Source organism: Typopeltis vanoorti, chromosome 10, assembly GCF_054136105.1.
Source record: "Typopeltis vanoorti isolate ZY-2024b chromosome 10, IOZ_Tvanoo_1.0, whole genome shotgun sequence".
NCBI classification, from domain to species: domain Eukaryota; kingdom Metazoa; phylum Arthropoda; class Arachnida; order Uropygi; family Thelyphonidae; genus Typopeltis; species Typopeltis vanoorti.
This window is the reverse complement of record NC_143558.1, coordinates 95668885-95684704: the sequence shown is the minus strand read 5'-3', so window position 1 is coordinate 95684704 and position 15820 is coordinate 95668885. Positions and strand designations below refer to the sequence as shown.

The following is a 15820-nucleotide window of genomic DNA, read 5'->3' as shown; positions in this document are numbered from 1 at the left end:
TTCCTGGACATGATAAAGGGGAGAATTTGTCTTTAAGTGAATGGATGAGGGTTGCTAGGTTGAACATTCAGTTTAAACATAGTGTGGAGCTGATATTTATTAAGAACTGGATATCTTTTCAGATATGCCTGAAATATGTGAGACAATAACAGTTTTGCTGTGGTTTGGTGTAGTAGCGAAGAGGTGGAGATTTCATGGGGCAGTTAATATTTTATTTATTTTTTGGGAATATAGCCATTGGCTAAAAAAAAGTGTGCCAAAGTTAGTTGAGTCCAGGGTAAGATCAGATTATTGTTGGAGTATTATCAAAATATTATTAGAACTATTTGTTCCAGTGATACTTGTCTTTTCACTAAAATCACTCATGAAATCCATGAGTGAAGGCTCCTGGAATATAGTACATTATTATTAGTTCTGTGGGTGGAGGCTGATGGTTAGATAACCTGGAAATCCTGTTCTAAAGGTCAAACATGGAACTTTTTTCAAACCTTGGATTACCAGGGTAGTCCTACATTGGGAAATGAAAGTCATCTACCACCCAATTCACAACACTTCCATGCCCATGGTGGGATTACAATCCACAGCCTTTGGTTGGGGAATGAATACACGTATCTCTCTCTGCCAGGCAAATTTGTTGTAATTTGGTGAATTTAAAGAAGGTGGAAAGGAGGGAGACTTAATTGGAGTTTATGAATAGCACAAGGAGTATATATGGTGGATAGCAGAGTATTTTGTACTTGGCTGAATCATGGTATACTGGGTGGCATAATAAAAATCACTGAAGTAAAGAGAGAGAAAGAAAGAAATATAAGGAGTTCATTTAATAAGGTTTCTGGAAATAGTGAATTTAATTAACTTAAAAAAAAAAAAGAATTGAATAACTGTTATGGTAGAGTAATTAAAATTAATCGGTATATAATAACAGTATAGCACTGTTGAACATGTCAGTATTGATTGTGTCAATGTAAATGTGTATCCAAAAATATGAAGAATATAAAAAGATGTAAGAAGAGGGAGAAGTTAGGCTGTGTAAATATGTACAAGTCTATATGGGAGATGGTTAATCTTATGTTATTTATTTGACTGCAGTGTTTCTTTAGTATATTGACCATATACATGATTTCACCCTCTCCCGTTTTTTTAAAAAAAATAACTTTTCTTCAAAAAAGTGATTTGGAATTCCAAATACATATTTACTTTTATATAAGCATTTTATCTTCTTTTTCAATTAATGTTGTTAAATAATATTTATTTGGTGATCAAGTTTAATTAATTTGGAGGTGGGATGGGAAAGAAATACCTATTATATATTTTGCTGGTTTTTTTGAAAAATACTTATGCAAAACCTATTCCACAGGTTTCAATTTGTATGCCTGGTTTATCATATTATCCTTCTTAAGATATTCACCAATACAGAAGACATTGACTCTGCATATCTTTTTCGTGGAGATTTTTCAGTCCCTATTTATACCTTAATGGGTTGAAGCACCCTTAATCTGAGTTAACTTTGCATTAGCAGCACCTACTTAATAATGCACTGGTCCACCTCTCTGTGCAATCACGGCTTGTAGACACCTTAGAACAGATTCCACAAGGTGTCAAACATTCTCGATTTGTAACTTGACCCATGTCTGCTGCAGCAACTCTGATCAGGAGGATCAACAGTTTTCACACCCGGTTCTAGCATATCCTACACGTGTTCAATTGGGTTACACTCAGGGGAGTTTGGGGACCAAAGGCAATGTGGCAAATTCATTTTTGTGTTCCTCCAATCACTCAATAGTTATGTGAGCCCAATGACAAAGTGCATTATCCTGTTGAAAGATGGCACTGTGGTCTGGGTAGATCTCCTGCAAATATGGATGGAGATAGCCGACAGGTCCCTGTAGTGTTCACCATGCAGTCCACCAGTGTTTGTGAGATGATAAGGGATTTCCAGGAAAAAGCTCCCCATACCATACCACCTCCAACTGTGCAACCAGGGGATAGGGGTTCATGCTGTTTACGCCAAATGTAAACCCGGCCATCAGCATGGTGCAGTAGGAAACTGGACTCATCACTCCAGACGACCTTCTTCCATTTGTTGAGGATCTATTGCTGATGTTCCTTGTCACATGCAAGGCATTGTTTGTGATGCCTCGCCATCATCACGAGTACCCTTGTTTGTCTCCAGTTGTGGAATCCCAGGTGAAGCAAGGAACAGTGTTTGTGGAAATGGGTCGAACTGCCCTGCTGTTGTACTGGTGGGTACGCTGTGTGACTGCACATCATTGCTGAGATACCAGTTGTGACATTTGACGCTCACCTCTAGGATCAACTATGCATGGCTGACTAACGTGAACCTGTCTGCTGGATGTCTGTTCATGGTTAATCCAGTTCTGGTACTTCCTTGATACAATAGTATGGAGGCAATCAAATGCAGCTGTTTCCAAAATAATGGCACTTACCCAACTATCTGCTTGCAATCAAATTGGCTTACATTGCCGTGTTTTCCCCATTACTGGCAAACATTTACTTATACTGAAACATTTACACATATAGAGGATAAGCGTGTGCATTTATAGTAGCCGTATGTGACATTGATATCATGCGGTACTTCATTATCATGCCAAATATGTAAATCTGGGGGAGAGGTGTTCCTGTTGCAAAGCTAACTCAGTGTATAAACATAATTATGAAGTATTAAAATTAAATTAAAGAAAATAATTATTTTATAGAATCCTGGAATAGATTTTTATGTATGCTTAGAATTGTATGACTGCTTGTTTAAAAATTATTATTCCATCCTAATAGGTATGGAAACAAAAGAAAGTATGGGAAGGTTTTATTAAATGTTGCCAACGAACTAAACCTCAGTCCTTCCAAGTATTGCTGCAGCTACCTCATGCTCAGCTGCGTAATGTATTTGAAGTAAGTCCAGATCTAAGAGAGCCTTTATACCAACATGTGGAATCCTTTACTGAACATCAGGTATGGCAGATTCTTTCTTACATGGTTAAATATTACTTATAATGATTTTATTAGAATTAGTTGGCTAGATAAAAAATGACTTTCCTTGTTAAATTCAAAAATTCAGGAGGATTATAGATTGGTAATGATTCTACATTAGATTGAGGCAGAAGATCGATGTTCAGTTGCGGAAATTATCTCTTCTCTTTTCTACCATCATTACCAACAGAAGAACGTTAGACTATGTTTAAAAGAAACTAAAAAAAAAAAAAAAAAAAAAAAAAAAAAATTTCTAACAGAACAGGCTCACATCATTTCAATAAAACAAACTCTTGAAACACCTATTTTGCTAAAACCTTTCATGTTGTATTTTATTTCTGTGACCACTTTAGATCACATCATCTTACATATCCCGCAATGCTAATGGTGTTAAGGTCATTTCCGATATCTTCCTTTTTAAAGATTCTGCCATTGATTCAATGTGATCATTCCCCTTTTTTTTTAATTTCTACTCTGATATCTGTGATTTGATATTGATCAGCTGTTTTATTCATAATCCACCTCCCTGATTCATTTGTCAAAACTGGTTTGAACAGTGCCTTGTATATTGTTTGGTATTTTGGTTGATGTTTTTCTGTTATTCTATATAAATTTAGTCAGTTGATGCTCCACCATCTCTTCTTTGCTTATTCTGTTGTTTAGTTCTAGATTTAGTTTGTCATGTTTGCCAAAAATTGTGCTTGAATAGTTGAAGTAGAGTGATATTTTTATAGGTTTATCATTAAGAATGCACTTAACACTTATCATATTCCTATTTCCTATATTTATACTTTTTTTATAGACTTATAATTGAGAATGCGGTTAATACTTGCTGCATTCCTATCCACTTGAAGCTCTGTGCAAGACAGAGAGACTTTCAGATTAAATAGTGTTTTTGTTATATAGAATTTTTTAATCTTATTTCATTTCAGCTATGGTTGTTGATTACATTTGCCATCTTTTATGACTCCTATGACTTTTTTTTTTTTTTTTTTTTTTTTTTTTTTTTTTTTTTTTTTTTTTTTGAGTTAAAAATTCTTGTTCAGAGGTGTTCCTCCTACTCTCTTAGATATATTAATGAGAGAAAGCCAGTGCTGTCTCTCATTAATATTTCTACGTATTACATGTCTCAACACAGACTCAAAATACTTAATAATGGTTTGTTGTTAGTCCCATCATTGCTCACAAGTTAAATTATTAACAGGGAAAGAAAGAAAGCACAGTGTCTTATACAGGAGTGATATCAGAATGGGATCTTCTTGATGTATCTGATGAAGATGTATGTTCAAAGCTTAACGATTAGAAAGTGGCGGGTGCGAGATGCATCCTGAAATGCAGAGAGATAGTCACCTGATTCCAACCAGGAATATCATCCTTACTTTTGATACACCTAAGTCTCCAACATCTGTAACAGCAAGATGTAGGATATCTGCTATTTAGTGATATCCAATTACCTTACATTAATTTTTTAGTGGCAGCTGAATTTCATAAAATCATTAAATAAAAAGGAAAGAATAACTTTTGGATTTATCATGTAGTTAAACATTTCCAAACTGTATAGCAAAAAAAAGCATTGTTTCTTGTAATTAGAAATGTTAATATAAGAAAGCTTTGTATACTTACAGCCCGTCAAAAATTGTTTTGATATTTATTTGTAAAAAAGACTCACCTCTAATGTAGTTTATTTCTGTAAAATAAACTTGAGGGAAGAAAATATTGATCTTTTTTGATGACGTTTACATTAAAGAACTGCAGTCTTGTTTATCTCACCTCTATTTTGCTTACCACATCAGGCAGTAATGCATTTGCATGCACAGACATTTTATTTCCAAAAAGGAATTGAATTAGTGATAGAGAGAAAAATAGAACAGCTGTTACATTCATTAGAACAGAGAGACGACATTCGAAAGGAGGGTTGAAAGTTTTGGGGGAGGGGGGAATAGTTTTTAAAGAATTTTGTATGCCTAAAAGGTGGATAAGAGTATATGAGGGGAAACAAATAGTTATCCCAAAATTAACGGATGAATTTCCTTTATATGAAGTAAAGTTGTGACAGATAAAAGTGATTATATAGTTTCTTCTCCAGAAGAAAACATATTCCAGATAAACATTGTAAACCAGAAAGAGAGATGAACTATTTTGGATAATGATGAAACTGCCTCAAGGAAACAGGGAACTTTAAAATTATCTTCATATTCTAAAGAAATAGGAAAGGAACTGATACTGCAAAGAAGATATGAAAGAAATACATTCTTCTTTTTTTAAGAAAGATTGTGCAAAAATTATTTTTTTTTTGTTTTAGAAGAAAAACAGGGTGGTATGAGTTAAGAAATTTATATTTTATGGCCATTATTGAGAATTGGAGAAAGTTTGTGTATTCTCACAAAATCCTGCGATTTTGAAGAAAAGGAATCTTATGTAATGTTTATGTTCTTTTACTGTGTTAAATGTGTGGGCCTTTATTTTCTTAGGAGATAAATTTATTTAAAATGCAAAATTGTATATATCGCTTGTGAAACATAAGCATTTAACACACCATTTAGGATAATACAGAAAAAGTGACACTGATATTATCTGTAAATAAATATATTATTTTTGAATTTCCTTTGTCTCTTAATTTATCATAAATACAATATTCTGGATATGAATCTGTGGTATTAACCAACTATTTCTCTTATAATAAAAAGGAGGAGAAATAAAACAAATGGTGCAGTCAACTGACAGGATAGTTTATATCAATTTTGCATAAGAAATTGAGTGAGACAAATTAAGAAACGTTTTGTTTTTGTTGTGTTCATTTAATTTTTTCTAAGTGTTGCTTAATTATGGCCACTAATCAGGAGAGTAGTATGTGTGTGTTAGGGAATGATTAATTCTCTAAACATATTAACACGTTCGCTGCCACGCTACTTTTTCATGGTCTGTTCCCCTACGCCGAGCAGTTTTACTTCTTCAAGGTCAGTACGATAATCTCGTTACCGGAGGTAAATGCCCTACGAGTATACTCGTAGTTGGCTTGTACAGAGCATATACGGTCTATGAGAATACACAGTTTTGAAGCTAGCCCCACAAGCCAAGCATTTTCACTTCTTCAAGGTCACTACAATAATCTCGTTCCCAGCGGTAAGCGTCATACGAGTATACTCGTAGCTGGCTTGTGAAGCAGGTTTACCCACTACGAGTATACTCGTAGTTGGCAGCGAACGTGTTAACTTGGCACACACTTTACAGAACTTCAGTGGGGAATATAATGAGAGTATTCAATATTTTTTTAAGTCTGCAGAAAAAATGAGAGAGATTAGAAAATGGTCAGATGATCAGCTGATTATAAAATCTAAGTTTCATGGAAAGGCAAAGACTTTTCTTCACAATTCTAGAAGGCTCGCAGCCCAAACTTATGAATAGTTCAAGAAAATTTTAGTAGTAGAATATTGTAAAAAGCTTCAGCTTGGACTGAATCTCTGGAAAGTGTATTCTTGGATGCAAAATCAGAATGAGACTGTATCAGAATTTTATGATAAGCTGATAAACTTAGTGCATGCTTTTAAAATTGAAGAAAGTGATGCTGACTTCGTAGAAAAAATTATATTTTTTCACTTTAATGGTCTTAAGCTTGATTTGCAAAGGGCTGCATACAAAGAATGCATTACTAATATTACAGAAGCTTTGGATTCTTCCTTAAAAGAAGAAAGCTTATGAAAAATTTAAATGCATTTTAGCCAAATCATATGCATATAGTAGAGCAGCAAAGCTTAAATTTCCTGTTAATCTCTCTCAACAAAAGAAGCCCTATGCATCTTGTAGTACAGATTCATTCAATTTAGACTCATGTTGTGTTTATTTAATATTTTAGTCCTCAGTAGACAGTGTGAGGACTGAAATAATCAAAGAGATGGATTTAAAGTTAAAATCTTTTGCTGTAGCAGTGAAAAAGATTTTGAAGACAGTTAACGATTTACAAGCTAATTGCTGGCAGGTATCAAATTGCTCAGAGAAGTCAGGACTATCACAGGCAAGAGGAAATAAATGTCTCCTGGAAAACGACAAATAAGGTGTTATAGATGCAGCCATTTGGGACAAACTTCAAGAATTTGTCTTGCAGATCTGTCTACAGTCTTCTTCTTCTACGCGTTATTCCCGCTTCCTATGCAGGATCCGCGTGTTACTTAGATGCGACTTCTTGTTAGTACTACTCCCAACTGATCCATCGCCTGGTCTGCCGCTGGGGGGGGGGGGGATATGTTTTTTTGACTGTAGAGGCGTATGTTCATGGGGCTGGTTTGCCTGCTTGCGGGATGAAAAACGCCAGATAAACTGGCGGAAAAAAACCTACTGACCGCGCCCAAGACCGGCTAACTTGGCTATGCCTGAGGACGATCCTCAAATTCCTCACGTCTACAACGGGAATCGAACCTGGGACACTCCTTCCCCAGGCATATGGTTGTGAAGCGCAAAGCCACTAGGCTAACCGCACGGTCGCAGATCTGTCTACAGTGCCCAAACAAAATCAAAAATTACTTCTTCATAATTCTTCTCATCTCTCTTTAAGTACTATACAAAAACAGGCTAAGCAAAAAGCCTTGTTCTTTAAAGGTTTTAAGTACTAATCATTCTCAAAACTTTCTGATTTCAAAAATTTTAAATACTTCAATGTCTGCAGAAACAGAACCCTTAAATATGGTCAAAGGCTTTGTTCTAGGTATTCCTTTTAAAATATTGTTTGATATAGGTGCTTTATTAGCTATACAGAAAGAATATCAAATCCAAAAGTTTTAATACGAGTTGGGATGGAAAGAACACTGCTAAAGAATATTATGCAAAGAAAGACCAGATTTGCAGGACATCTTCTGAGAGGTTCTTCGGGACACCTGACAAGAACTATATTACAAGGGAAAGTTGAGGGGAAGAGAAGACGTGGAATACCAACTAGAGAGTGGTTTAATGACATCGTGGAATGGACTGGTTTAAGAATGATGGAAGCGACAGACAGAGAGAAATGGAGAAGAGCTGCTCATCTTCTGCAACCCTCTTGCTAGAGGATGCTACCGGACGACAACGATAGGTGCTTTTACCTCAGTAATGACATGGGAATTCTTTTCCTTAATTAAGGATATTTATCAAGATGAAGTTAATATACTGGATACAGATATAATCTTAAAAGGAATTTTTAGTCAGGAGATTAAAACTGTTCAACAATTACCTCTTATTATGCCATCAAAGGTTGGTCAATTGGTAGAGCCTCTGCTACTAATGGCTCATGCAAAAAAGTTAAGCAAGTTTGAGCGCAGTTAGTAGTTGGAAGGGATCAATCGTTGAATGCTGTTGGCACACTCTCCCTTGATGAGTCTTTGGACTCCCTGGAGGTGTCACCTAATAATAATAATAAATAATAGATTTTAGTATAAATTTGTCTCATGAGTTAATAGTTTTGATCTTTTGCTTGGAGAAGAGTTTTTATCATTGTACCATTATAGTTACAGCTATGAATCAGGAACTTTGACTCTGTTAAGGATAGAATATCAAAAGCCTTCATCTTCTGCTGCTCTTTCTAGAGTTCATTGATCCCTGAGGTTTGTTCTTTTGAAGTAGAGAATAAGGAATCTTCTTCAGAATTTTTAAGTGAGGATTCTATTCCATTTGAGCTGTTGGCATGAATCATGACATTACCTGCACCAAACATAACAACATTCTTTCATGGCAGATTTGCACTCCATCCTTCAACCACTCACTGTCAGTTACAGAAGTCTTATACTCCATCATCTGTTTACTTGCAATTGTTTAATGCACAAAGAGCAGTCTACTCTGATTTTTTGCTCATCTATGCTGATGTTTCAAGATTAGAGATCTCTGTTGGCTGTGATATATATATATATATATATATATATATATATATATATATATATATATATATATAAAAGCTAACAAAAGTATGTAATTTATACAGACTTTGAATTCTTTACAGGCTATCTCCTCTCCTGTATACAATCCTGTGTGAGGTGTTACACCTGTTGTATAAAATGAAGACCCCTAATTTTGATGTTCAGTTGTGCCAGATTCCCAGCCATATTAGAATTAAGAGAATTAAGATTGCAGCTGCTAGATCAGCTCATATTTTTTGATGTACTGTTTAAAAGTACCATAGACACTTTATAATATTAAAGCTAATTGCTGAATGGCAGTTATCATGGCAAGACGCCTGACAAACAAATTACATGATATTAAGCCTGAAATTAAGCATTGGCAGTCTAGTTGCCAGCCTGGTTGGCTGATTGGTTAGTGTATCTGCTTTCCAGCAAACAGACTGTGGATTCGAGTCCTCCATAGGCATAGATGTTTCTGGTTGTCTTTATGTTGGAGATGAGTTTTATCACCTGGTGTCAGACCACTGTCCCATTTATTGGAGGCCTGAAGTGGCTTGAAAAAGTTCCATGTTTGGTTTTTAAGGCAGAGTTTCTAGATTATGTAAAAATAAAAAATACAATATACATAATCAATAAAGATGAAAAAAAATTCTTAGCTCACCGACGTTACAAATTACTGGGAGCATATAAAAAAAGTCAACTGAGAAACGGAAGAGAGGAAGGTGTTTTTGCTAGGTTCTGCATAGGTCTTAGTCATCTTACACATTCTTATTCACTTCACATGAGAGATTACTGAAATTTTTACCTATCTAGCCAGCCATATACACTCAGGTCAGGTGTTATCAGACTCGGACAAATTGAATGATGATTTCAATTTTTTACAAAGAATTAATTTATACAAACACGTTTGATTATAAATTTTATTTATATGTAGATGCTGCATTGCTTAACTTAATATTTACACATATTTACTAATTTGTCTCTTTCTATGTATTAATACCTTGTTTACTGTTGTAACCTTTGCTATAAATTTTGCTGTCCTTTACCAATAAAACATAAACCAACCACAAATCCTTTAATTTTATTGCGGTTCTATTAATATTTGTTAAATGGAAACTAAATCTGAATGTTCTGAAACTTTCTTCTCACCCTTTTTATTTATTTTTTCTCTCCAGAAGGCACATATTCCCCAAGCAGTCATCGATGTCCTGATTGGTGAAGATTTGAAGCCTGCAATAACTGATCAGGTAGTGCATGAATTGAAGGTAAAACAGTTTTTATAGCTATTATTACTTAGAATTTCAACTGATATGATTCACATTAAATGTATATAAACTCTAATCTGTTTATTTTTAATAGGAATTATTATTTTTTTTTAATTTCATAATACAGTTGACTCTTACTGTATTAAACACCTTCAAACTTAATCATAATAGAACATTGATGAATAAAGTCTCAACCAAATTATGCTATTCTTAAGACAATTCACTGTAGCAAACTGCCCACTATAGCAAACTATTCTGTTGGTCTCCTTATGGGTTTGCTTTAGTGAGAAATGATTTACTATACATGCATGGGATGTGTTTTGCTCTTCATTAAATGAAAATTTGTCCTGAAACATTCACTTGATAACTAACAGCATCAAGGTTAGTTGGGCATTTCCTGCCATGTTATATGAAACACAGTAAGATTAACAGCATCTCTTGTCCAGCAGTAAAATGAATGACTCGATTTCAGAATGGTATGCTTTATTACATTACTCAATTGGCACCCTTCAACATACAGTTGCTTGTGATGCTTTCATTCCTTTGATTATTAATTTTAAAAAAAAAATGAATAATTTAATATTTTTGATTGTATAATGGCAAAAATAGTATGATAATTAAATAACTAACCTTTTTCTCTCCTAACATTTTCCTTTACTTTCTTTGTTAGGGTCACAATGAGGACATTTATTTATTTATTGTTATTTTTTCTATTTACTCGAACTGTGCCATTTGTAATTGTTTTTGTTTTCGAGTTACTCTTATCTTTAATGACTCCCCTCCCTTACATTGATATTTGTGTCTGCTTGAGCTTATGTTAAGTTCCTTCTGAGACGGTGACTTCTGTCTTTGCCTAAGATGTTCTAATCTTAAAACTCACGTCTGATACTATTACTTGACCTTAGTCCGCTTAACTTACTCCTCCCCCCCGCCAACATCATAAGGTATACATGCTTATACATGTATAAGGTTATAAGGTAAACATGCCTTATACATGTTAGTGTTGAGAAATAAGGAAAAACCTCTATTTAAGGGAAAATCCTCAATTTAGAATGCTAATGCTCATGTTTAATAGTCCTTGAAAAATTTATATTAGTTAATTACTGTGCCATCAAGGACTATGTAAATTTTATATTTTTTACTAACATGAGAATCTATCTGCTAAGCATATATAAGAGCCCTTTGTTCATTAATCACAAGCAACTCTGAATTGTACAGTCATGGCAGTTACTTTACCTTGATCACACAGGTCCGATTAGTTTTTTGTGAGACAGTGCATTGGATAACAAAGATCAGGAAGCTATTTGCAAAACTAAACATGTTTATTTTAACTAAGACAAATATTTTACAAACAGTAATGGGCATATCACGTGCTTGAATCACAATTTATGAAGTAAAGCTAATCACTTGAGACATTAAACAAAGAACTCTAACACTCAACTTATTTATCACGTGAAAGGTCCTTAGCATAGAAAGCCTTGCATTCAGTTTTATAGAATTTAAGACAAAATATATGTAACACTTTCTTTGTGTTAGTTAACACAAGCAATATACAAACTTACCTATTTATGTGCATACAGACTAATACTCTGCTCTCTAACTTCTTTGCTACATACTACAATTGATTAAACAGGACTAACATCGATTATCTACACAAACAATCTTGCACATTAACATACAACAATCTACTTACTAGCTCTCAGTATCTTGTAAAGTTCTTGTAAAGGGTTTTCGAGGCAGGTATGGGTGAGTTCTGCTGGTTCCTTCTTCATTCTTGCGAAACGGCTGTGATTGGGTACTATTTGACGGTTGTCATCTTGCAAGTTCTCTCCCTTGGAAAAGTAATATAGTTCTTCGGCAATGTTAGGAACTGCTCTGGCTGCAGCATATCAGCATGCACGTGGGGTGGTACTTTTGTTGAAGAACATCTTGGAAGGTTCCTTTGAATACAGCCTCCCCCCCCGCGCGCGCGTGCACTTGGGTTATCTACCAGTGTCCCAAGATCTCCCAGATGACTCCCTGCTACTCTCCTCCCAAGACTCCAGAAAAATTCAAAAAAAGCCCTTTTGCCTGCCAATCACAGCCTTTTATATCATTCAACATCCCTTGTCTTACCATCTAAACTTCCTGGATTTTCCAGGAAGCACCCTGACATCACGTACATATACTTTAGGTCTTGGCGGCAAAACTCCTATATTTCAGTGACCTTAGAGATTATTGTTCACCTCCAGCTCACTGGCATAATCCTTTCTAATCCTTTTAGTTACATATACTTGTAGTTCTACATTCAGTTATTTTCACAAAGCAGGTTTATGACCTATGTAAAATCGATATAGGTGAAAAAAAAATTTTCTTTGTTTCACCATAAGAGATTTTACAGTACCATATAATAATCTTAATGTAAAAGGAATGTTGAAAGTTTATTTTTCACTTGGTTAGAGTATAATAAAATTAGTTTAATCCTTTATCCAAGTGTGAGTAAACAAAGTTTGCGCCTGAAAATATCTTCAGGACTGGGGTAAGGTGGTACAACACTAGGGAAACTCGTTGCAAAGGTGGAGCAAACTACCAACACTCTTATCTCAGTGTATCTCCTATAATGCAAAACACATCTCCTTGCGGATATGTCTAATGTTATGCATTAAGGGAAGGGCCACTACCCAGACTAGTTATGACCTTTATTGAAGTCTCTTCAGTGGGAGCCAGGCCCAAGTGGAGATACCAGGCAGAAGCATTAGCAGGTCATCTCTACCTATAGGAGTTGCCAAATGGTGTGCCACCTTTTTTTAATAAATTACTCTGGATTTAGAGAAAGATGTTGAAAGTTTATTTTTCACTTGGTTAGAGTATAATAAAATTAGTTTAATCCTTTATCCAAGTGTGAGCAAACAAAATTTGCGCCTGAAAGTATCTTCAGGACTGGGGTAAGGTGGTACAACACCAGGGCAACTCGTTGCAAAGGTGGAGCAAGCTACCAACACTCCTATCTCAGTATCTCCTATAATGCAAAACACATCTCCTTGTGGATATGTCTAATGTTATGCATTAAGGGAAGGGCCACTACCCAGACTAGTTTCGACCTTTATTGAAGTCTCTTCAGTGGGAGCCAGGCCCAAGTGGAGATACCAGGCAGAAGCATTAGCAGGTCTAGCAAACTAGTCTGGGTAGTGGCCCTTCCCTTAATGCATAACATTAGATATATCCGCAAGGAGATGTGTTTTGCATTATAGGAGATACTGAGATAGGAGTGTTGGTAGCTTGCTCCACCTTTGCAACGAGTTGCCCTGGTGTTGTACCACCTTACCCCGGTCCTGAAGATACTTTCAGGCGCAAACTTTGTTTGCTCACACTTGGATAAAGGATTAAACTAATTTTATTATGTAAAAGGAATGGTAATCGAGAGTGGGGGGGAAACAAAATTGATAGAAAAATAGTATAACATCTTGTCTTTAAGTGATTTTCTATACATATGTCTGATATTATGATAATCTAATCCAATATTTCGTTATTCGTTTCTTATCAGCATTTTCCTCATGATTTTCATATTTGTGTTCTGCAGTCTTTGATCAGCTCTCTTATTTTTAACCCATTTTAGATCCTTATGTTTCAACAGTGGTAGCTCAGTATTTTTTCCATTTTTAATTTGCCTTCTTTATTAAACCTGTGCTTATTACCTAAAATGTGTATAAGGTCATCACAATTTTTCTGGTTGTCTTTGCCTGTTTTCATAGTTTGTCTTTTTATTGTACATTATCATACCTGATGTGTCATTGGGTATCAAACTCATTTGGGTATGGTTTTCACCCGTGAAAACAATTATAGATTGGTTTCAAACAATGTCGTGTTTGAAAACAGTTATTTAACTTGTGTCAAATCCCCCTTGGAGATTTGTAGCAAAGTTATTTTAGAGGATTACATTATTTGCTGAGAGTAAAGAAGTAAACATAATATTTTGCATTTAGACATCAGCTTAATATCACTTTCTAAATAATGATCTATATCATAATTTAGTAACTGAAATTTTATAATAGAGTGACAACAGAATCAGAAAAGGGAAATGGCAACACCATGATACTTCTGGACTTTCCTCTATGAGGAATCTTCATATATGTTTGAATTTAGTTTTCTATATGCTAGGCTAAGCTGCTCAATTTCATGATACTGGATGTATGATTTATGTTCCTCATGACGGATGGCTGTAAATCTACCAGATTGCCCAAAGTAAGACAAACCACATGAGCAAAGTATTTGGTATAAATTTTAAAAGCTGAGTGGAGGAAGCTTGACTTTAAGTGAGGAGATAGGATGAAAGGACACCACATTGTTAGAACTTTAGCAATATATTCTGAAATTCCTTTAATATATGGAAGTGGAATCTGAAAAATATCTTCAGAAGATCTAGAGACTGGTAGCATAAAGCTGTTAAATATTTTCTTGATAAGACTTGTTTAAACCATTTTTTAATGACAGTAGATTAGATAATTTAATTCTTGCTGTAGAAGGTTTTCAGTGGAACATATGAATACTATTTAATAAGATCTTAATGTTCCAACTTTTGACCAGAATGATGATGAAAAGTTGCATGAATATAATGATCAGTATGTGTTACTTTTTTAAAAAAAACTAAAATTGTAAACTGCCATCTGGCTGATGAAGAATTAACATATTTAAAAAGGCTTGTTCATTGTTTATCTTCTTCTCTAAAGTAAATTGAATTCTAGGATGAAGCATATTTATTTTTTAGACAAATAGTTTAAAATTTGATGGAGAACAATTCCATATTGCAAAAATATCATCCACATATCTGTACCATGCTGCAAGTTTAGGAGAAATGTCTAAGGGGAATGATATTGAAATCCTCATAAAGCAGTTATACAAAGAGAGCTGTGAGGCCTTTCTGCACCAACCAAACTTGAACAGATCTGACTGATGGCCTTTGGTTATCTTTGGTTTTATGAGAAATATTAATCTTATGTAAATTCCTGACTATGAATTTATATTTTAATTTTTATTTATTCTTTTTTTAGTTAAGAATTTACTGATTTCTGCTGAAGTGACTCTTTTAAGATTAATTATTTTATTGTATTTTGTTTTATGTACCATTGTTAACAAACTGAAGATGCCTTTGATACTTAGGTGAAAATTTTACATATATTGAACTTACTTCCACATAAGTTCGAGTTTTAAAGTAATGTAGCACACATGGCAAACTTTTAGTCATAAAAGCTGAATGCATTAAGTTTCAGTCACTTGAAAGCACATTGTATTTATATTAGAGCTAGTAAATCTTTCTGGTGTTACAACTTAATGATGCCTTCTTAAATATCAAAATTAATTCTCTTAAGAACTCCAAGTTTTTAAATATAGTTTTACATATTTCTTTGGATTTCTATAAGCAAGTTTTCAACTCTATTTGTGTTTCTCTTATACAGAAATTTAATTTACTGGTCAACTGACTATGGTTCATTCTAGTAATATTACAATCACAATAATTTGGTAGTAAATTTATCAGAATGTCCTCTTACTAAGGATGATTTCTCTGTATTAGCCAGAGGTCACGAATATGCCATCTCACCTAGTTGGTTACTATTATGGACTGTTTTATCATCTTTTAGGCAGTCTCACATTCAGTTCCTTCTGAGAAAGTCTACATTCAAACAGCAATGATTCTCTTCAAACAAAAACTCCCACTTTCAGAATTTAAAG

General features: G+C 34.5%; 1 protein-coding gene across 2 annotated transcripts in view; it reads left to right on the top strand.

Moving 5' to 3' along the window:
- Positions 1-15820, top strand: part of Sym (symplekin scaffold protein) — a 649809-nt gene that overhangs the window by 621410 nt on the left and 12579 nt on the right. Inside the window, exons 31-32 of one of the 2 annotated variants that reach the window (XM_090398863.1) lie at positions 2794-2970; positions 10025-10114. In XM_090398863.1, the coding sequence (XP_090254989.1) occupies positions 2794-2970; positions 10025-10114 (267 nt within the window). The remainder of the gene's footprint in view (positions 1-2793; positions 2971-10024; positions 10115-15820) is intronic. The other variant, XM_090398864.1, reaches the window with a different exon arrangement.